Here is a 23,370-nt window from a genome sequence, read left to right as displayed (position 1 = left end):
GTACATGCACAAGTTTCTGTTTTGTGAACAGCCAAGAGAAATGTTGTTCCTCACCTAGAATTCTGCTGTCATTCACACCTTTCCATCTGCAACTCCTCTTAGTCCGCATGCTCCCTGCTTAATCTCTCTGTATTGGCATATTTCTCGTATCTTTGGGCAACTGTCCTGGGCTGCACCAACTGGTAACACCCAAAACTTCAAATCAAGCTAAGGATAATACTATCAATGTCTATTGATGAAACCATAACAATGAACTAATATAAATGTGGCTCTTTCCATACTGAAGCTGGAATTATTTGCAAAACCATTGAGACTGCCATTTATGGTTAAGCAAGGAAGATCCTCTTTTCAAAGAAAGCTATCTATAATTCAGTTATTCTTTCAATAACTTAGCAAGTGGAGAAAGTTAATAGATTTGCCAGGATGTTAGGTATTGCCATGAACTATCAAATTAACCATAATTGTTTAGTGGATACCTCACATTGATGTTGCCTGATACTAGAACTAAATATGATTCTTCTCCCTCAGTGTTTAGCTGTATGTGAAGTAGGAGTAAAATTATTCAGTTAAGGCAAGAATCATAATGCCTTCTCATAGTGGAAATCCATTATGCCAATGCTTTTAAGCCACCACAGCAATTCAATTACTGGAAGGGAGAGGTTATCTTTGGATTACAATATCCACATAGATGCTGCGATTTTTTGCCATTATGAGGCATCAGCATTTACCATGAGCTATTCTGGAGATCACCAAAGGGTGAAAGGAAGAAGTGGAAATATGATGCTATTCCACACACTTTCCCTCTGTTTGTCCTGAAAGCAAATAATTCATCTGTGCTGATGTAACTACAGCTCTAGCTTCCCCTTCAAGATCCTGCAAAGGCTGTAAGTCCACACAAAAGGTACAAAAATGCTGGAAGTACTTGCACATCTGGCAACACCCACAGAAAATTACACACAACTAGTGTTTTAGCTTGAAGACTCTTCATGTAAACTGGGAAATCGGGGACATTGTTGAAAATTGCAGAGAGGTTGAGGGAGACAGGCAATTTGGTTCATTGTTGTCACATGCACCAAAGTATTGTGACAAATTGTCTTATATACCATTCATGCAGAGCACTGAGGTAAAACCAGGTAAACAATATACAATGTAGAAATAAAGTTTAACATTTACAGAGAAAGTGCAGTGCAGGTAGGCAATAAGTTGCAAGGTCATAGTGAGGTAGATTGTGAGGTCAAGCGCCCACGTTATTGCACAGAAAAGAGGAATGGAAGATGAGGCTCATGATGGAATATTCAAAAACAAATGCTGACAAGGTAGACATACAACTGGCATTGTACCACACTGTATAAAATAAATGAACTAATCACCTATGTGTGGTTCTAACTACTAATCTTCGTCATCTCCCAGTACCCCTAGGTGATGTACCCAGTAACAGAGAGGAGCAATCTGCACATGGACAGCCTCTGGGTGTGGGAACAAGTGGTCAATGTTGCTCGATGACAAGGTTGCAGTCTAATTCTGCAGCAGACTATTCACTTTGGTGGTCTAAGCTATTGACAAAAACAGATGGGTATCAACATTTGCAGATCGACTTTGTTAAGAGTCCTTTAAGTTATTGATGACGAATGTGAGGGTGAAGTCAGATTCTGGTGTGACTTCTTCTCATTGGTGCCACCCTGCAGTTCTTCCTCTGCCTGTTCAGGTTGCTCTTCTTGCAGGACGTGGGAGGTGGTGGGGGAGGGGCAGGGAAGTGGCATAGTAGCATAGTGGTTAGCACAATGCTTTACAGTACAGGAGGCATGGGTTCAATTCCTGCTGCTGCCTATAAGGAGTCTGTACATTCTTCCCGGGTTTTCTCCGGGTGCCCAGTTTCACCCCGCAGTCCTGCGGACATATCGGTTGATAGGTTACTTGGTCATTGTAAATTGTCCCGTGATTAGGTTGCATCTCAATGCAATTAAATAAGAGATGCAAATTACATCATCTGCAGCTGGAAACTCAGTGCCGAGTGTTCAGCAGATGGGATGTGAGGAGAAGAATCAAGTATTAAGTAACACCATCACCGTCCACGGCTTCAAACTGCCTCTGGCTACAGTAGCCTAGCAGCTAGCATAACACTATTACAAACCCAGCTGTAAGATCAGGGTTGTTTACTGCCACTACTTGTAAAGAGTTTGTACGTTTTCTCTGTGACTGCAAATATTTCCTCTGGGTACTCCAGTTTCCTTCCACATTCCAAAGATGTACGTTTAGGGTTAGTGCGTTGTGGGCATGCTATGTTGCTACCAGGAGGGTGGCAACATTTGTGGGCCACCTAACACAATTCTCACTGATTTGATTTGATGCAAATAGCGCATTTCACTGCATGTTTCAATGTACGTGTGACAAATAGAGCTAATCTTTATTCCTTTCAACAGCAATTTGTCCGAATATCAGCCAGTACCATTTCTTCCACTGTGGTTAGGACATTTAGTTGCACCACTCCTCCTTTGGTTAGTCCTGTTGCATCTGGTTGTTACTTGTCTTGCAAAACTCCGGGATGGATCTCATCCCTGCTGCTGTATGTTGTAGGTGCCAAGGATGAATGGGGCTGGCAACTTGTGTGGGCTGTGTACTGTGGTGTGAACTTTCCAGTTGCTGAATTGAGATGGTTTGCAGCATGTCCAAGTAATGCTGATTATTGGCAGATGAATGACCAGTACCTGATGTTAATACATATTGTTCTTGAAGATACGTTCACTGACCTTCACCACTTGTGTGAGATCATTGGGCTTTTTCTAGCCGTGGACTCAGGCCCTCAAACCTTAACTCTTGCAATGATAACCATAGCCAGTTACACGATGCCCTACTGTGGGATCCATGAATTCTCCAGTGCTGTATTGAAAAATTAGATTGACACTTCCTTCAATGGTCCCTGGATCAACTCCCTCCTGCATGGCTTCCACTATTTGTCCCAACCACTTATCTGCTACACTCTCCATATACACACACACACCCCTTTTGAAGTACCTGCAGGTTTTGACTGAAACTAAAAACGTCATTTGATCTGTGCTGATATCCCAACTGATCAACAGTACTGAGATTTTGGAATAAGTAGGCAATATGAAGTCAGCACACTGCTATGGATTCACTTTACAACATTGGCTTTGGCTGTGAAACTGTCATGTTTACAGAAGAATGCATTACAATATAGCTAAATTTTGCATCATTAAATGTGAGCAAGTGATTCCTTGTTACAGACATGATATATTTACCCAATTGCTTTTATTTCTCATTGTAAAGTGAATTGAGTTGCTAGGTTACAAATTAAATGTTGCTTTATTTACTTAAAGAAATACTGAACAAATTTGAATTTGCTGCTTGGCCAAAAATAAACACAGAAAACCACTCATGATACTTTCGTTAAGCATTTAATTTGACGTTCTATGGAAAATTGATTCTACTTCTTTCATCATGTACAAATCCACAATATTATTTTGTATTCAAGGCAATGCTCTCACTTAGTGCAAAAAAACCCAAATGTTCCGTTAACCTTCCCTTACTGTCATTTCGAGTGTGGTATACTAAATTGTGCCATAATTTAGGTGAAGTATCTACTCCAATGGCTTTGCTAACTTTTATATGTACTATATCACTTTACTTGCAGATACTGAGGCATTATTCAGTGTTAGAATTAGAAAATTGTGATCTACATTAGCATAAGAATGCACAGCCATCTTACATCATATTAAGATCTAAATACACATGAGAAAGCAGGCAATAGTATCAGCAATGCTTTCAAGGATCAACTTAAAGGCAGAAACTATATGTAAAAAGAGGTGGCAATTACAACTGGCATTTATATACTATGTAAACACTGTGAACCCCTGGCAGGCATTGAACGGAGATTCTATTTCAACTTAAAAAATATATACTGAGCAAGTGACATCGTCACGAATTGTTTCTTTCTCAATAGATATTGCCCGATTGCTGAGCACCTCCAGTGTTTTCAGGTTCCCAGCAACCACTGCACTTGGATTTGTAATAACTTTAAATCCTGATCAATTTACAAAGAAGTGTAGAATATTAGATAAAGCATAAAATCTTTGTTTTTCTGTTACAATTAACTAACCTAAGTGCCCACATGACCCAAGATTAACAGATTGCACTGCCATTCCAGAGATTTGTAGTCATTGTTTAATCATATCATTATCCTAATTCCTGCTTGCAACTTGATAAAGCACCATTCCCTTGAACTGATTTGCATAATATCACACTTCTACCACAACACAATGCCATTTCAAGAAAAAAAAACATAACTGATTACTGAGGACTTCATGGAGTTGCATTAAGGATATAATTTTCACCCTAAGGTCTCTCTGATGCTGTAGGTTGGAGGAATCTGGGCACACACAGAGTATGGCCAAACAATCCTCATCTACACCCACCTTGCCGTCCACAGGATACCGAAGTCAACATTCTCAGCATGTCTGGAACTACTTCAGAATGTCGCCAAAACAACCAGCTGGGCAACCTACCTCCCACTATGGCTTTGAGCTTACTTGTCTTGACTATCCATTATCCCCCACCATTCACTAACCTGCCAACCCAACAAACACTCTGCACCGATCACCAACCATTCCCCTGACCATTGACATTTCATCAATCACATTCTCCAACCACTGAGATCCAAACTACTCATCCCATCCTTACTGTCACCATTCCCTAAATGGACCTGTTTTTACATGGGCACACATGTAAATATTTAAGAAAATTAGCTTTACCTTACATGCCTGAAACAAAAATTACTCAAGTATTAAAAATATTCAACTTGTTTGCATGTACATATTTCATATTATACATGTGGGTGGTCAAAATCAAATTACAGTTCTGCAGAAAGTTAAATTGCTTTCAGTTCTGAGAGTATTCAAATCTGAAAAGTTCTATCCCGAGTTGCGCTTTGGTGGCACGATGGGAAGTGCCTTGTACAGTCAGCCATTAAGTGACGTATTTTTTACCTTATTCTACAAAACAGCTTTTTTTTCATGATTTCCTACTGCCAAACCTTTCCTGTAACATCTGTTTAATGTAATACATACCACTCATTATTTGGATAGCCAAGTATTTTTCGTTAGAGACACCAACTGCTGCTAGTAACTGCAAGGCCTCTATACATTATGAGAGCAGAAAGGAGAACCACCAGCACCTGATACCATCTTCCCAGAGTGGGTTTCCATTTTTCAGATAATAATTTAACTTAATTCTGCTTTTAAAAAATCATGATTCGCAAATAAATGATTACACAAAAGCTTAAGCAGGTGTTAGTTCAATGTTACTTTTATAATCAGTGTTGTTAGACTATGATCTGTTGATGATATTTATTATAATACACTCTATGCTCTATTTACTTGTGATATCTAAATATAATGCACATGGTGCAATTCCAAAAGCCAATAATGACACTGTGATCACTCAGTCACAAGAGACCAGTCTCACTCTGAATGAGCGGCAGAAATAAAATACCAAGTTGCAAAAATAAAATATTTACTGGCCAAATGTTCACTGTATATTTAAAATGCCTTCTAGGCATTGGATAGCTTCAAATCTATTTATCTATTCCTGCAAGGTTGGAAATTCACTTTGAGCAAGTAGCACTAAGTGTCCATAAATTGAAAGCTTTTAAAGACTTCAAGATTTAAGTGAACAGACTTTATGCTCTCATTACAAAGAGTTGCGAGCTTCAGAAATCACTTACTTGTGGAGTTATATTGGTATAACCAGTGGAATATATGAACAGGGAAACTTGAAAAAGTTGAGCAATGAAACCGTCCAAGATGGAGCGAGCGGTGGTCTCTGTTGATGATGCAGCTCAGAGTTAGTTTTACTTTAGGTTTGTAGGGATGGTTTTGGGGACAGAGAGTGGAGCTAGGGCTCTGATTAGTGCTTAGGGACAAGGATGCAGAGGTAATTAGAGATCAGGCCGGAGTGCAAGGCTCTGTTTCACGCTTGAAGGCTGGCGATGCAGACGTGGGACGTCCGTGGTTTTGCTGTTGTTTTGTTGCCTGTTGTGTTCTGTTTTGTTGTGTTGTGTTTTGTTGTTCTGCTCAACATTGTGCACATGCTACCTTGGTGCCAAAAGGCGTAGAGACACTTGCGGGCTGTCCCCAGCACACACTCGGGTGCATCGGTCGTTATCGCAAACGATGCACTTCACTGTATGTTTTTATGTACACATGATACATAAATTTGAATCTTGCATCTTGATTTAATGTCAATCTTTACAATTATGAAAGGATTTGACTGAGTGGATCCACAGCAAAATAAAGTGCCATCAATTTAAGATAATCACTGAAGGAATTAAAAATGTAGAAGAAACTTTTTTATTGCAAAGGTAAAGCCTTTTCATATTTGTTCATTTCCAGAGTGTTTACTAGGCTGGCTGGGCAGACATTTATTGCCAATTTGGTGAACTGAGTAGCCTGCTGGATCACTAAAGATGTCAATTGCATGTCAGTCTCCATGGTAGGTCTGGAGTCCATTCCTGCCAACTGGATGAGGTCAGGAAAATTCCTTCCCGAAGCAATTTAATGAACCAGATGTTTCTCTCAGCCCCAGTAGTTTCATGTCATTAGAAACAATGCTATTTTCTTTAAGTTCCAGACTTATTTATCCACTGAAGTGCACATTTCCAAGCTGCATGGTGGCATTTAAAACTCTACAATGAGGAGTTGATGGGATGTAGTGGAATTGTGAGGAAGAGGTGGGATGTCCCTAGGTTTGTGGAAGAGATTTATTTTCCAGGAAAATTGAATTCAAGGGTCTGCTTTGCATCCTGCCACAGGCTTGACGGGCAAAATGGCCTCCTCCTTGTCAAAAGGAAACATGAGAATTAAATATACAAAATAAAGAGAGGGTAATGGGAATAAATGCTTGTACTGATAGTGTTAGATGGAATGGATGGTCGAGGTGGGATGCTTCAGTGGAGCACAACTGATTTCATTCTGAAATGGAAGTGTTTACCAGGGACCAGGGACAAGTTGCAGTAGTTGCATCTCTGGCACTGAGACTGGACCCTCAACTCAGAAGGGAAGGAGGGAAAAGAGGAGAGCAGTAGTGATAGGGGATTTGATAGTTAAGGGGACAGATAAGAGGTTCTGTGGAAGAGATCGAGAATCCTGGATGGTCTGTTGCCTCCCTCGTGCCAGGGTCCGCGATATCTCGGATTGAGTTCTCAGTAGTCTCAATAGGGAGGGTGAGCAGCCAGATGTCGTGGTCCATGTAGGGACCAGTGACGTGGATAGGAAGGAGGAGGAGGTCCTGCAAAGAGAGTTTAGGGAGTTAGGTGCAAAGTTGAAGGACAGGACCTCCAGGGTTGCAATATCAGGATTGCTACCCATGCCGCGTGCTAGTGAGGCTAGAAATGGGAAGATAATGCAGCCAAATACGTGGCTAAGGAGTTGGTGCAGGAGGGAGGGCTTCATGTTTTTGGACAACTGGGCCTTGTTCCAGGGAAGGTGGGACCTGTTCCGATGGGACGGGTTGCACCTGAACTGGAGGGAGACTAACATCCTTGCGGGAAGGTTTGCTAGTGCTGCTCCGGGGGGTTTAAACTAGATTTGCAGGGGGAGGGGACCAGAGTGTTAGAGCAGATAGTGAGGTGGAAGAGGATAAAGGTCATGTGAGAACTGCAAGCATAGTGCATGGAGTAAAGCCAGATCTAACATATAAAGAGGCTTTGAGGAGAGAGTAACAGATTAAAGGGTGTAAAGGTAGTAAGGTAGAAGGGCTAAAGTGCGTGTACTTCAATGCAAGAAGCATCAGGAACAAAGGTGATGAACTAAAAGCTTGGATACATACATGGAATTATGATGTAGTGGCCATTACAGAGACTTGGCTGGCGCCAGGGCAGGAATGGATTCTCAATATTCCTGGATTTCAGTGCTTTAAAAGGGATAGAGACAGGGGGAAAGGGGAGGAGGGGGGGAAAGGGGAGGAGGAGGGAAAAGGGGAGGAGGAGGGAAAAGGGGAGGAGGAGGGAAAAGGGGAGGAGGAGGGAAAAGGGGAGGAGGGGGAAAGGGGAGGAGGGGGGAAAGGGGAGGAGGGGGGAAAGGGGAGGAGGGGTGGCATTACTGGTCAGGGATACTATTACAGCTACAGAAAGGGTGGGTAATGTAGCAGAATTCTCTTTTGAGTCAGTATGGGTAGAAGTCAAATTCTATAGACCCCTTGCTAGCAGCAGAGATTCCAAGGAGCAGATTGGGAGGCAGATTTTGGAAAGGTGCAAAAATAACAGGGTTGTTATCATGGGTGACTTTAACTTCCCTAATATTGATTGGCACCTGATTAGTTCCAAGGGTTTAGATGGGGCAGAGTTTGGTAAGTGTGTCCAGGATGGATTTCTGTCACAGTATGTGGACAGGCCGACTAGCGGGAATGCCATACTACATCTAGTATGAGGCAACAAACCGGGTCAGGTCACAGATCTCTCAGTGGGTGAGCATCTGGGGGACAGTGATCACCGCTCCCTAGCCTTTAACATTATCATGGAAAAGGATAGAATCAGAGAGGACAGGAAAATGTTTAATTGGGGAAGGGCAAATTATGAGGCTATAAGGCTAGAACTTGCGGGTGTGAATTGGGATGATGTTTTTGCAGGGAAATGTACTATGGACATGTGGTCAATGTTTAGGGATCTCTTGCAGGATATTAGGAATAAATTTGACCCGGTGAAGAAGATAAAGAATGGTAGGGTGAAGGAACCATGGGTGACAAGTGAGGTGGAGATCTAGTCAGGTGGAAGAAGGCAGCATACATGAGGTTTAGGAAGCAAGGATCAGATGGGTCTATTGAGGAATATAGGGTAGCAAGAAAGGAGCTTAAGAAGGGGCTGAGGAGAGCAAGAGGGGGGCATGAGAAGGCCTTGGCGAATAGGGTAAAGGAAAATCCGAAGGCATTCTTCAATTATGTGAAAAACAAAAGGATGACAGGAGTGAAGATAGGACCGATTAGAGATAAAGGTTGGAAGATGTGCCTGAATGCTATGGAAGTGAGCGAGGTCCTCCATGAATACTTCTCTTTGGTATTCACCAATGAGAGGGAACTTGATGATGGTGAGGACAATATGAGTGAGGTTGATGTTCTGGAGCATGTTGATATTAAGGGAGAGGAGGTGTTGGAGTTGTTAAAATACATTAGGACAGATAAGTCCCCGGGGCCTGATGGAATATTCCCCAGGCTGCTCCACGAGGCGAAGGAAGAGATTGCTGAGCCTCTGGCTAGGATCTTTATGTCCTCGTTGTCCACAGGAATGGTACCTGAGGGTTGGAGGGAGGCGAATGTTGTCCCCTTGTTCTAAAAAGGTAGTAGGGATAGGCAGGATAATCATAGACCAGTGAGTCTTACATCTGTGGTGGGAAAGCTGCTGGAAAAGATTCTTAGAGATAGGATCTATGGGGATTTAGAGAATCATGGTCTGATCAGGGACAGTCAGCATGGCTTTGTGAAGGGCAGATGGTGTCTAACAAGCCTGATAGAGTTCTTTGAGGAGGCGATGAGGCATATAGATGAGGGTAGTGCAGTGGATGTGATCTATATGGATTTTAGTAAGGCATTTGACAAGGTTCACCTGGTAGGCTTATTCAGAAAGTCAGAAGGCATGGGATCTAGCGAAGTTTGGCCAGGTGGATTCAAAATTGGCTTGCCTGCAGAAAGCAGAGAGTCATGATGGAGGGAGTACATTCAGATTGGAGGGTTGTGACTAGTGGTGTCCCACTAGGATCAGCTCTGAGACCTCTACTTTTCGTGATTTTTATTAATAACCTGGATGTGGAGTAGAAGGGTGGGTTGGCAAGTTTGCAGACGACACAAAGGTTGGTGGTGTTGTGGATAGTGTAGAGGATTGTCGAAGATTGCAGAAAGACATTGATAGGATGCAGAAGTGGGCTGAGAAGTGGCAGATGGAGTTTAACCTGCAGAAGTGTGAGGTGGTACACTTTGGAAGACAAACTCCAAGGCAGTGTACAAAGCAAATGGTAGTGTGGAGGAGCAGAGGGATCTGGAGGTACATGTCCACAGATCCCTGAAAGTTGCCTCACATGTAGATAGGGTAGTTAAGAAAGCTTATGAAGTGTTAGCTTTCATAAGTTGAGGGATAGAGTTTAAGAGTCGCGGGGTAATGATGCAGCTCTATAAAACTCTGGTTAGGCCACACTTGGAGTACTGTGTCCAGTTCTGGTCGCCTCACTATAGGAAGGATGTGGAAGCATTGGAAAGGGTACAGAGGAGATTTACCAGGATGCTGCCTGGTTTCAAGTGTATGCATTATGATCAGAGATTAAGGGAGCTACGGTTTTACTCTCCGGAGAGAAGGAGGATGAGAGGAGACATGATAGAGGCTATTAAGAGGAATAGATAGAGTGGACAGCCAGCGCCTCTTCCCCAGGGTACCACTGCTCAATACACAAGGACATGGCTTTAAGGTAAGGGGTGTGAAGTTCAAGGGGGATATTAGAAGAAGGCTTTTACTCAGAGAGTGGTTGGTGCGTGGAATGCACTGCCTGAGTCAGTGGTGGAGGCAGAGACACTAGTGAAGTTTAAGAGACTACTAACAGCTATATGGAGGAATTTAAGTTGGGAGGGGGGTTATATGGAAGGCAGGGTTTAAGGGTCCGCACAACATTGTGGGCCAAAGGGCCTGTACTGTGCTGTACTATTCTATGTCTATGTTCTATGTCTAAGTATCATTTGTACAAGAGGTGATTGATAAGTTTGTGGCCTACAGTAGAAGGAGTCAATTTTAGAAAACCTGGCACATTTATTTTACAACATAGTTGCCTCCTACATGTACACACTTAGTCCAGCGGTCATGAAGCATACGGATCCCTCCTTTGTAGAAGTGGTCCACAGCAGGGGTGATTGATAAGTTCGTGGCCTTGGGTAGAAGGAGATGAGTTATACATCATGCACATGCAGTTCAACTCTTTGAGTGAAAATGCAGAAAGTTTGAAGTTAATAACTCATCTCCTTCTACCTTAGGCCACGAACTTATTAATTACCCCTCGTATATGGCATGTTCTATATAATTCCTTATTTCTAGTTATCCAGAGTAGTACAGAGGGAAGAGATAGTCTAGGCACAGATTAACAGATACACAAATGGATTTTTTAGATCTGAGTAAATTCTTGTGTTTTATAGAATGTCATCCTTTCAAATACAAAATATTTTATTAGTATATATCTAAAATTCTTCAGTATACTTAGCAAACCAGGAAAAGCCATTCATGCTTGAAGTACCAGAACATAAGGAATAGGCTATTCAGCACTTTGAATACGATGATAATTACCTTTCCCATTTGATTCCCTGGACAATGTGAAATTTTGTCAACAATGTCCTGTCTGCAAAATGCATGGCAATTTAAATGCAGATAGTTATCTGATCTGGCTACCCTCAATCATCAACAAACCTTGGAAGGCAGGTAAAAGTGTCATTTGGCGAGGGCAGAAGGGGGGAAAAGTAGGCGGATGGAAAGAGAAACAAAGGTGGTAGGAGAGGAGTCTGAGGGAGAAGGATGACTTAATGACATAATTGGGGGGAGCAAGGTTGCAAGGGTGGAGATTGTGTGGTTGCACAGATGCGCATGTGTGTGTACACTTGTGCATTCACTTAGTTCAAGTGTACCTATGATCTGATTTTGAGAACTGTATGTGTTTGTGCTAAGTTTGTGCAGCAGAACATAGTTCCCAAACATCCTGGCTACTGAACCAAGACTTTGTTCTGTCAACACTCTGTACCTTCATTCCATAGAAATATGGTGGAAGCAAATCACTCAAAATTATTGAAGTAGAAGAAAATTAAAAGGATACATCTAATCCACCCATTAAAAAAAATTCCTATTTAAAATATGCTAGAAACAGCCAGCAGGTTAGACAGCATATGTGGAGACAGCAACAGTTTCAGGCTGGTAAACTTTCATCATAACCCTATTACCATAGATGCTGTCTGACTCAAACAGCATTTCCTGTTTTCACTATTTTCCAGTATTCGCTGTTCTCTGCTTCAGCAGTTAACACAAAATTTTAGTATGTTTAAATGCTTTTAGATGAAAGCTCGAATATTAGGTATGATGTACTGAGGGCATGCAAAATGAATTTCATTTTTCTGTAATTACTTACATAAAAATAGGTTCAGATAATTTCTGGTTTAGAAATAAATCTATGTTGAAGATTCCCAGTTTTAAAGATTGTGTTAAAAGGAAAATCAACTAGGTAGTACATGAATGCCTTTTATCTATGTCATGTGCATGTAAAGATGTACAGTTTGTCATTGACTCTGATTTGTTTCATCTTTTATTTGTCATTGTTCTTATTCTGGATTTGGTTGAAAACCATACTGTACGTAAAGCCTGCAAGACAATTTTGCAGAGAAAAATTAAATGAGTAATTCTTTTCTATTTGAATGAAAGGTAGAAGCTGGTGTAGAGAGACTATGAAGTCAGATTGAGACCGACAATCACATACAGTAAAGGTTCTCATTCTAAAACCTGCATGGGTGCACAGAAATGGTCAGAGAAGTAATATGGGTTCATTGAGGTACTATCAAAGTAACCATTCAGAGATGAAAACCTAAACAGTACTAAGAAACTATTAATAGAAGAGATTCTGCAGATGCTGGAAATTCAGAGTAACATACAAAATGCTGGAACAGCTCAGTAGGCCAAGCACCATTCTATGGTGAGGAATAAAGAACTGATGTTTCAGGCTGAGACCCTTCATCGGAAACTACATGGATCGTGAATTAATAATGTCTTATATTTCTTAATAACACAAAATCCAAAAATAGTAAAACATAATTTAGCCTCTATAAATAAGCCACATCTAAAGTACATCTGACATTCGGAGGGTGTGTTTTTCACTTGACACCAATCACTAGCAAAATACATCTATTTAAAATCTAGACTGTTGTACATAAAACAATGAAACAACATAAAAGATATTGGCTTAGATTACACAGGGAAATGCCTGCAGTCGTGTGCTTAACTGCAGGCTGTTCCCCATATAACTTTCATTAATTTTGGAGCTCCTGCCTTTGTTAAAGCCAACTCCCAAACCTCCCCATCACTGTCTGTCACCGCTTTGCTGGCAGTGCTTTAATATAGGACTCCTGATGGAGTTCAGCACCGAAGCACAAAGCTGCAGCAATTCTTCTCACCAACGCTTTGGAACTGACCTTCACAACCTGCACCAGGTGTAAACACAATAACTCTATTCACTTCGATGAAGAGGAGAAAGTGCAGAGACAAAGGTTAATCTTAACTAATTTACATTTATTAAATTAGCTTCCTCAAATGATTTTAACTGAAGTGCATATAAGATTTGCTTTTTTTCTAGATTATTAAAAATGAATGAGAATTTACAACTGTTTTGAATTCCTATACATGTTTTCGAGCGTTCGAACAATTCAAAGTTTATAGTTCAGGCTAGCTGTCAAAGCTTCTTCAGCATTTCTTAAGCAGGGTTTGTCCTGGCCTTGGAATTACACTGAGGAACTGCTAGCGTACAGGGACTCTCCAGTAAAGATGGAGCCAAATATGTGTAGCAAGTTGGCCTCAGGCAATTTGCACGAGGTAAGTACGGAATATTTTGTAGGTCAACTGCAAATGCAGGCTTTTGGGATTTGACCTTTCCTGCATTATTGAAGAGCAGTAATCACCCAGACAGCTCCTTACAGATTTAGCTGTCAACACTTCTTCCTGGCTTCTCGAAATCACTGCCAGGTAATTGCCCTGAAGCTCTTGTTGACTACAAATCAAATTATACGTATGTGTAGTTGAAATTTAATGTCTGCACGGAAGTTATACTGGGGTTGCAAGAAATATCATGCAAAAAATGAATTGAAACATACCTCTAAATTGAGGATAGATGAAGGAGGGCTAATACTGACTACTGGTCAGAGGAGGGACACATCAAGTTAAAGAAATTGAATAGAAAGCAAGGGAGAGAAGATGAGACAACAGTAATCTGCATTTATCCTGTACGTTATTTTGTTTCTGTAACCTCTAGCAGGGGTTAACAGTCCCTGGATGAACAGAAGCACAGTTAAACATAGACCATCCATTGACAAGAGAGACAGAAATGGACCGGCGAAGAGAAGAAAAAGGTAAGGGATTTAGCTTCTTGACAGCACAGGCATAATGACGTTCTGTATAATTCTCTATTTTACTTATACACTTGTCCTTCACATATTCTCACAGACAGCAAGCACTCAGCATGGGCAATGTCAGACTACATTCTACATCTTACTTCCAGTAGGATGCTGGCGTGCTTGGACACAGTGGCTTCTCGGGGGCCAGCCAGAGGCAGTTTTGTCTTTTTTACGATCGCAAGAATATGCTGGTATTTAATTACTTCGGGTACTGCAGGTCTACCTCATTAGCAAGCTGCTCATGGGTGAAGGAGCTGCTCTTGGTGTGGACCATGTTGCTGTCTGTTACCGGGAGGCATCGGAGTTCATGCATAAAAACGGCCTGCAGTGTAACGGCGGGTGATTGTCTTAGACGCTTCTCTTGCAATCACAGGACCCTGTTGGACATTGATAATGTAAGATGCTGCAGGCCCATTTCCCTTGCTTGTTGGCACAACAGACGGTGGGGATTAAGTAGCTTTGGTTATAGTGAGTCTCCGCTTCAAGTCATGGACTTGTAAGAACACAAGAAATAGTAGCTGGAGGAGGCCAACTGGCCCGTCGAGCCTGCTCTGCCATTCAGTAAGATCATGGCATGGACTTATCTCCACCTATCTGCCTTATCTCCATATCCCTTAATTCCCCTACTTTGCAAAAATCTATCCAACCTTGTCTTAAACATATTTTACTGAGGTCGCCTCCACTGCTTCATTGGGCAGAGCATTCCACAGATTCACCACTCTCTGGGAAATGCAGTTCTGTCATAAATCTACTCCCCCGAAGCTATGTCCCCTAGTTCTAGTCTCAACTACCAGTGGAAACAACTTTCCTGCCTCTATCTCATCTATCCCTTTCATCATTTTATATATTTCTATAAGATCTCCTCTCATTCTTCAGAATTCCAGTGAGTACGGTCCCATGCAACTCAATCTCTCCTCATAGTCTAACCCCGTCATCTCTGGAATCAACCTGGTGAACCACCTCATGCCCTCATGTAAGGAGACCAGAACTGCACGCAGTACTCCAGGTGCAGCCTCACCAGTACCCTGCACAGTTGCAGCATAACCTTGCTGCTCTTAAATTCAATCTCTCTAGCAATGAAGGCCAACATTCCATTTGCCTTCCTGATAGCCTGCTGCACCTGCAAACCAACCTTTTGTAATTCATCCACAATCACCTCTGAGTCCCTCAGCACAGCAGCATGCTGCAATCTTTTACCATTTAAATAATAATCGGCTCTTTCATGTTTCTTTCTGAGGTGGATGACCTCGCGTTTACCAACATTATACTCCATCTACCAGACCATTGCCCATTCACTTAACCTATCTAGATCTCACTGCAGACTCTCAGTATCTTCTGCATAATTTGCTTTTGCACTTAATTTAGTATTGTCAGCAAACTTAGATACACTACACTTGGTCCCCTCTTCCAGACTGTTAACGTATATCATGAACAGTTGCGGGCCCAGCACCTACCCCTGCTCACCACTGATTGCCAACCACAGTAACACCCATGTATCCCAACTCACTACTTTCTATTAGTTAACAAATCCTCTATCCATGCAAATACATCACCCCCCCACAACTCTATGCATCCTTATCCTTTGGATAAGTCTTTTATGTGGCACCCTATCAAACACATTTTGGAAACCCGAGTAAATAACGTCCATTGTCTGCGGTTGTAGTCCAGGACAGGAGACGCTGGAGGTGGTATAGTGTGGCATCCATGCTCAGTTGGGGCTGGCCTCTCCCACAGTAATCCCCTCCAGCGTTCAATCAGTGGAATGACAAGCTGGATTGCATGCATGTGTTTGTCTGCAGAATGTCAGGATCTGTAGGTTTGCTTGCTATCTTGATGTGCTGTATGTGCCTTGCGCTGTGTATTTTTTGTCCCTGGAGGAACAGTGTTTCGTTCCGCTTTATTCATGTATGGTTGAATGATAATTAAATTTTGAACTTGAACATGCAGCCAAATATACTCTCATTTCAGATGGTATCATTTGAATAGTGATCAGACCAGTAGCCCATCTAATTTTTCACATCAGTAATTTTAAAAAGGAAGATGGTTAACTGTAATAACCCCATAATTCTTTTGAGCTGAGATCAGCTAAATCACAGTTCAGAATCAGCTGGTTTACATTGCAAATGTATGCAATTATGCATATTATTAAAATTGAAAGGTTGCCTTGCTACCTTCAATCTATTGTACTATTAATCTAATGACTTGGGGGGGTCAATGCAGTACAAAGCTCACCCACCATTGATACCAAACAGTCATAGTCATACTTTACTGATCCCGGGGGAAATTTGTTTTCGTTACATTTGCACCATAAATAATTAAATAGTAATAAAACCATAAATAGTTAAATAGTAATATGTAAATTATGCCAGGAAATAAGTCCAGGACAAGCCTATTGGCTCAGGGTGTCTGACCCGCCAAGGGAAGAGTTGTAAAGTTTGATGGCCACAGGCAGGAATGACCTCCTATGACGCTCTGTGTTGCATCTCGGTGGAATGAGTCTCTGGCTGAATGTACTCCTGTGCCCACCCAGTACATTATGTAGTGGATGTGAGACATTGTCCAAGATGGCATGCAACTTGGACAGCATCCTCTTTTCAGACACCACCGTTAGAGAGTCCATATGAATGTGAAGTAATGACATCAAACTTCAGTCCTGGGACAGATTAGGTGCTATATTAGTTGTTTTTTTAGGAAAATGAAAGCAAACATTTCTACTTACTCTTCAATCTATCATAATATATTGGTGGAAAAATATACTGTTAACTAAGAGTGAATTACTTCACAGTATACTCGAATCTGTGTAAAAGTTGGATCTGAAAGTTAGGCTATAAACAGAGGCAGCATAAAAATTGTTTTCATAATTTCTGTTTGGAAAAGAGAACATCCTACACAATATCAATCATTATGAGAGATTGACTAGCTGAAAATAGTATTGGTAATGGAAAAGCCACTTAAATGCCTCAATAGGAGCTGCTTCACAATGAAGGATGAAATTCTTCTGAGACAAAAGGAAATCACCCCGAGGATACTTGCTTGTGGTTGCAGTTTTACAACCAGAACTGCTACCTCTCAGCTCCAATATCCCCGGGTCAGTTCTGAGCTTTGGAACTTCTGTATGGAGTTTGTATATTCTCCTTCTGACCACATTTCCAGTAGTTGCTTCAGTTCCCTCCCACATCCCAAAATATGCTCCGGAGGTCAACTGGTACCCTGTAAGTTGTTCCTGCTGAGCAGGTGAATCATAAACTCTGTGGAGAATTGATGAAAATAAAGAATGGGATTTAGTACTGTATAGCACTGATCATATGGGCGTTCTATGGTCGGTGCAGAACCAGTGCTCAGTTTCCATGCCGTGATACTCTACATTTTTACAGTGGAGCACCTCAAGCTGTGCATCAATCCTGTTATGGAGAAGCGGGAAACTAAAATAATTAGATCAGCCTCCCTCTTTGTGATTGGGGACTGGATTTAAATTTGATTCCACTGGCTCAGGAAACTAATATCTAATAGAAGAGATGGACTGAAGGCTCCAGAATGCAATTGTTTTGGAGCAAGAAACTCTGAGCTCCCTAGTTTGCTCTTACGCCTCTCTGGCCACTTGTACTACAGCAACCCTTCCGCTGATTACTGAAGTCACGGTCTGCAGGCTGCCCCATGACCACAACCATTGCTGCAAGCTCTTATCACTGGTTCCCCTCACTGCAGCTGACAGCCTGAGAGGTTAGTCAGTTGCTGGTGGGAAAACCATGGGAAAAATAAGCCATAATGAGGTGCCATTCTTTTCCACAGCCACAATATTGACAAGATTGCCTCAAAAGTTTCATGCAAAATTATAAGTTTCATAATTTAAAAAAAGAGCTCCAAAGGCCTTGAACTGCATATATAATTGCTTATACTAAAATTCTCATGTATTCATTCTTAAAGTTTAAAATTTCCAGATTAGTTCTTTTTAATCATTGTCTTTTGGCAAGACGATAATTGTTCCAGGAAGCCCGTGTTAATTGCTGCTCTTCAGGATTTGCAAGGAGATCACTTCAACGGCCACTGAAGACCAAGTGATAAAGAAATTTCAACCATCTTATCAGTTAAGAATTTTGTTCCAGACATTATGAAGGAATGGTGACACGTACATTGTCCAAGTTAAGAAACTCTACAGCTTAGATTGGGATTTAGGGGTAATGATATCCCTGTGCACTTGTTATCCCAGTTCTTTTAGCTGGTGGTGTTTTGTAGATATGGGAGATGATGTTAAAACAAACTTGGTAAGTCACTACACTACAACATTTACACTCAGTCACCACCTTTTTAGGTACGCCTGCTCATTAAAACAAATATCTAATCAGCCAATCACATGGCAGCGATCCAAAGCCTAAAAGCATGCAGTCATGGTCAAGAGGTTCAGTTGTTATTCAGATCAAACATCAGAATGGAGAAAAAATGAGAAGGGCTATTTGGGGGTTGATGATCCCCTGCTGTTTTGTTTTTCTTAGTTTCATGGCTATCTAGAGAAGAAGAATTTCAGAGTTGTACAGTTTGATAATAAATGAACCTTTGAAACTTTCAAATGTAATCTAAGTGAATTTGGTTCAATCTGTCAGGAAAGCACGTAATAACTCAAATAACCATGTATTACAACAGTGGTGTGAAGAAGAGCATCTCAACAAGTTGAACCTTTAAGTAGATGGGCTACAGCAGCAGAAGACCACAAGCATGCTTTCAGTGGCCACTTTATCTAGTACGGGAGCTGCATAATAAAGTGGCCACTGTGTGTACTGGCACAAACAAGAGAAAGTCTGCAGATGCTGGAAATCCAAGCAACACACACAAAATGCTCGAGGAACTCAGCAGGTCAGGCAGCATCTATGGAAATAAGTAAACAGTCGATGTTTAAGGCTGACACACTTTTTTAGGACTGGAAAGGAAAGAAGAAGACGTCAGAATGAAAAGGTGCATGGAAGGGAAGGTGGAGAGCTGGAACGTGATAGATGAAGCCACGTGAGTAGGAAAGATAAGGGGTCGGAGAGGAAGGACTCTGACAGGAGAGGAGAGTGGACCATAGAAGGAAGGGAAGGAGGAGACGACCCAGGGGAAGGCGGTAGGCAGGTGAGAAGAGGTAAGAGTAATACAGACTATCCCTGGGTTACAATCACCTGATTCATAGGCAGGTGATTGCCATAATAAAATTAAATTCAAAAGTCTGATATATGCATATATGTCCACTCCTATGAATAACAGAGTGAACTTACCCTCTCTCCACTTTCAGTGATCATGCTTGCAAATCAGTCTTAAGGTGGTTTTGATGACGTTTGTTATAATAGCGTGGAGGTACAGTTTCTGATTAGTGGACAAAATCAACTTCCTTACCTCTGTAAGCTGGAGCCCATCCATTAAAGAGGGGCAGAGTGTATACACAGTGACCATGGAATGACAGGAATGCGGAAGTGGATGACGAAGGAGTGCTGAAAAGGAAGGTTGCCCTCTGCTTACAAATGGTGGTGGACGCCGTTCACCAGCTGGTTGAATCTAGATGAAGCTGGGACAAAAACCTTAATTTCCAGATGTCCTTCAGGTTGCAGTGGTGGGTGAGTTAAAAAAGCAAAAAGGAAAACATTTGCCTAGGGTGGGAAGACGGCACTAAACTGGCACAGTATGAGGTACCAAAGTTAACAAATTTCACTACACGTGCTAGTGATAATAAACCTGATTCTGATTCTAATGACTGAGATGATTGCAAAGAGTCAAATCCAAACTTTATTAGTGACCATAAGCTTAATGACCTTACGTAAGTGGCCAAAGCCAGTGAGACATCTTGCCACAATCGTCTTTTATGTTTCATTTGGAACTAATATTCAAATGCACCATGACTGCCACATCAAACCTCAAACCGACATCTATTATACAATATCCAACATTAAACCATGGCACCCACATTACACAGATAACACTGCACAGTAATTTGCAGCCCATTTCACCTTTTCCTGCAGATAATACAATCAGCAGACAAAACAAGCATGAACTCAACAAACCCAGCTACCACTATGTAAGCAGCTGACACAAACCTTGTGATAATATGGAGAAAGAAATAAAATAGAAAATGACCATTCCTGATCATCTGTTTTGTAAGCTGTTTCCCACTCATCCCTTTTGCTTTATGCTTTGCAGATCTTTGTTTACCACTTTGCCTTATTCAACATATTCTACTTCATGCATCTTTTCAGAAGCCTAAGGACCTTCTCCTGGACATGTAGCATCAGGCAAATAGGAAGACAGTAATGAAACTGGCACCCCTTCACTGCACTTGTAACTTTACACAGAGCTTTAAGGGAATCAAGGGATATGGAGTTTGCACAGGAAAGTACTGTCGACACGAACGATACGCTATGATCTTACTAAATGGTGAAGCAGGCTACTTCTACTTTTATTTCCTGTGTTCTTAGTAGTTCAGAGTTTCACACAATGAAGAATGAGTGGTCAGAATCCAGGTCAGGAGAAAGGACTGGTGCCCGTTCCCCAACATGTTGATACAGCTACAAAGCAGGCACGACAGCAGCTGTATTTCATCAGGAGTTTGAGAAGATATGGTTTGTCACCTAAAACACCCCCAAATTTCTACAGATGTACTGTGGAGAGCATTCTAACTGGCTACAGCACCGTCTGAAATGGGGTGGGGCGGTGGCGGGGGAGGGCTACTGCACAAGATCGAAGTAAGCTGCAGAAAGTTGTAAGCTTAGCTCCATAGTATCCAGGAAAGTCTTCAAGAAGTAACGCCTCAAAGAGGCGGCGCTCATCACTAGGGACCCCCGTCACCCAGAACATGTCCTCTTCTCATTGTTACTGTCAGGAACCAAGTGCAGAAGCCTGAAGGCACACACTCAGTGATTCAGGAACAGCTACTTCCCCATCTGCCATCCGATTTCTGAATGGACATTGAACCCATGAACACTACCTCACTACTTATTTTATTTCTTTTTTTGCACTACTTATTTAAATTTATATATATTTACCGTAATTTATTTTTTTTCCTATTATCATGTATTGCACTGTACTGCTGCTGCAGCGTTAACAGATTTCACGACCTATGCCAGGGGTATTAAATCTGATTCTAATTCTGTAGGTCAAGGATGCTCAGGTTCTGCTGCTGCAAGTAATTTCATAGAAGAAGCTTGATGGGTCTGTACAATGAAATGCTTCTTGATGTCATAATTGGCCAAGTGTTGTCCAGGTATTGAGGGGCTGTCACTCTCTCCACATCTCTGGAAGTTAGCCATTTGGTTCATGTTTGGACCAAGACTGCGATGAAACCTGCAGCCAAATGATCGTGGTTAAAAAAAAATTAATATTGGTAGATCTCCTGAGGATAATATTGGGAACAGCTGATAATTGAGAGGGATTTGACAGTAATTAACTGGATTTTATTGCCCTTGACTTTAGTGGATAAGTGTGTATCTGGGTAATTTTCCACATCACTGGGAAATACCAGCGCTGTAATTGCAATGCATCAGTCTGAGTTCAGGCACACTTGGTTCTGGAATCCAAGTCTTTTAGTACTACCTGTGACATTTTCTGGTCCCACAGCCTTGGTGTATATTATGCTCTTAGTACAACATGGAGTACATCAATTTGGCTGAAAACTGTTTTCAATGATGATGGAGACTTTGGGAGGAAGCTGAGATGGATCCATTCAGCACATGAGGACAAAGTGCAAGCATTTTGGCCTTGTCTTTAATGTGTATATGCTAGACCTGCCATCATTGAAGTATCAACGAATGTCAAGTACAATATAACCCAGTATAACTAATGTCAGACCCCACTACTCTCAATTATCAAATGCTCCCAATATTATTCTCAGGAGCATCTACTAATACATATTTTGTTTTGCCAGGATTATTTGGCTATAGGTCGATCACAGCCTTGGTCCAAACTTGGAACAGCTAATTTTCAGTTTGCTACATTAATTTTCAGGTGGCAGCAAGGGTGCTCCCTGTAGGGTTATTCTCTTGTGCGAGCTGGTCCTTCGGTGCAGATATTAATCGGGACCCTCGGGGAAGAAGATGATGCCAGCGAATAACACGATCGACAGCAACATCTTCCAAGCGGTTCACAAAACTACCTCTTTCACGTCTCTTACATCTTCTTTTCCTTTCAAATGTGGCTCTGCTACTGTTGGAGCCTGTGACCTACAGTTTGCTGGTGTGTTTGCGGGCCGATTGAACAACCTGGCGCTTTGATGTCTCCAAGGGTGTGCAGCCTCGAGGCCAAGAAGCCTGCAGATGGGCTGTGAGCTCATGATTGACCCCATTTTTTGCTGGTCTTGCCGATTAAAGCACTGCATAAGATTGAAATCACTGAGGCGAGCGGGTGTTCAATGTCATCTACCAGCCTCTTGCTTGCTGCTGCTGAGGAAATGTGTCTGTGTGTGACGGTCTCTCTCACTCACTTGCTACCCCTGAAGAAAGGTCCCTGTGTTCGAATGGTCTCTCTCTGTTGCTTGATGCTGTTAGAGGATGCTGCCAGAGTACTGGGTCTGCGGTTTGTGGATTAGACTCTGTAGTACATGTCTGGTTTCTGTCACTCATTTTATTTTGCTGCTATTTTGGGCGACTCTGAATCAGGGAGGCCTGCAGATAATGAACACTGAGCTGAACTGAACATGCCTGGTCTCTTTTAATTTTGTGTTTGATATTCCGTGATTTTCACTCAAATTTTTTGTTGCTGTTTGCACTATTTTTTTGCATGTGGGGGGTGGTTGATGTTTTTCTTTGACAGGTTTCATGGTTTTATTTGTGTCATGGCTGTCTGTGGGGAAGACGAATCTCAGGGTTCAATATTGCAAACGTACTTTGATAATAAATGTACTTTGATTCTTTGAATCTTTGATTAACTGATTAATACTGGCACACTGGGTAATACTTCTCGAAGTACACAAATCCAAAATTAAGGAGCAAATTTAAAACAATTTTAATATAGCATGATACATTAAGTTGTGAGCAAAAAATTGAAATCGCCTAGGAGATCTGTTTTCAGTTGAATCGCATTGCTGAATGGATTCCTGTTGAATCCAAATGATCAGGGTAAACTCCCTAATGAATTGTATATAACCACATTACGTTGATGAGTAAAAACAGAATATAGTCCAAGTAAGTTCGTGAATAAATAAATTTTAGCTTATGCTGAAAGCTCATTTAACAG

General features: G+C 41.6%; 1 protein-coding gene across 4 annotated transcripts in view; it reads right to left on the bottom strand.

Moving 5' to 3' along the window:
• Nucleotides 1–23,370, bottom strand: part of fat3a (FAT atypical cadherin 3a) — a 728,759-nt gene that overhangs the window by 99,059 nt on the left and 606,330 nt on the right. Inside the window, exon 15 of one of the 4 annotated variants that reach the window (XM_072263371.1) lies at nt 21,435–21,483. The exons of the other annotated variants lie outside the window; for them this stretch is intronic. Coding sequence (XP_072119472.1) covers nt 21,455–21,483 — 29 coding nt within the window. The 3' untranslated portion in view covers nt 21,435–21,454. Of the gene's footprint in view, nt 1–21,434; nt 21,484–23,370 lie in introns of those variants that run through there. 4 annotated transcript variants of the gene reach the window in all.

Source organism: Mobula birostris, chromosome 7, assembly GCF_030028105.1.
Source record: "Mobula birostris isolate sMobBir1 chromosome 7, sMobBir1.hap1, whole genome shotgun sequence".
NCBI classification, from domain to species: Eukaryota; Metazoa; Chordata; class Chondrichthyes; order Myliobatiformes; family Myliobatidae; genus Mobula; species Mobula birostris.
Note: the sequence above shows the minus strand (reverse complement) of the source record. Positions and strands in the feature narration are given on the sequence as shown.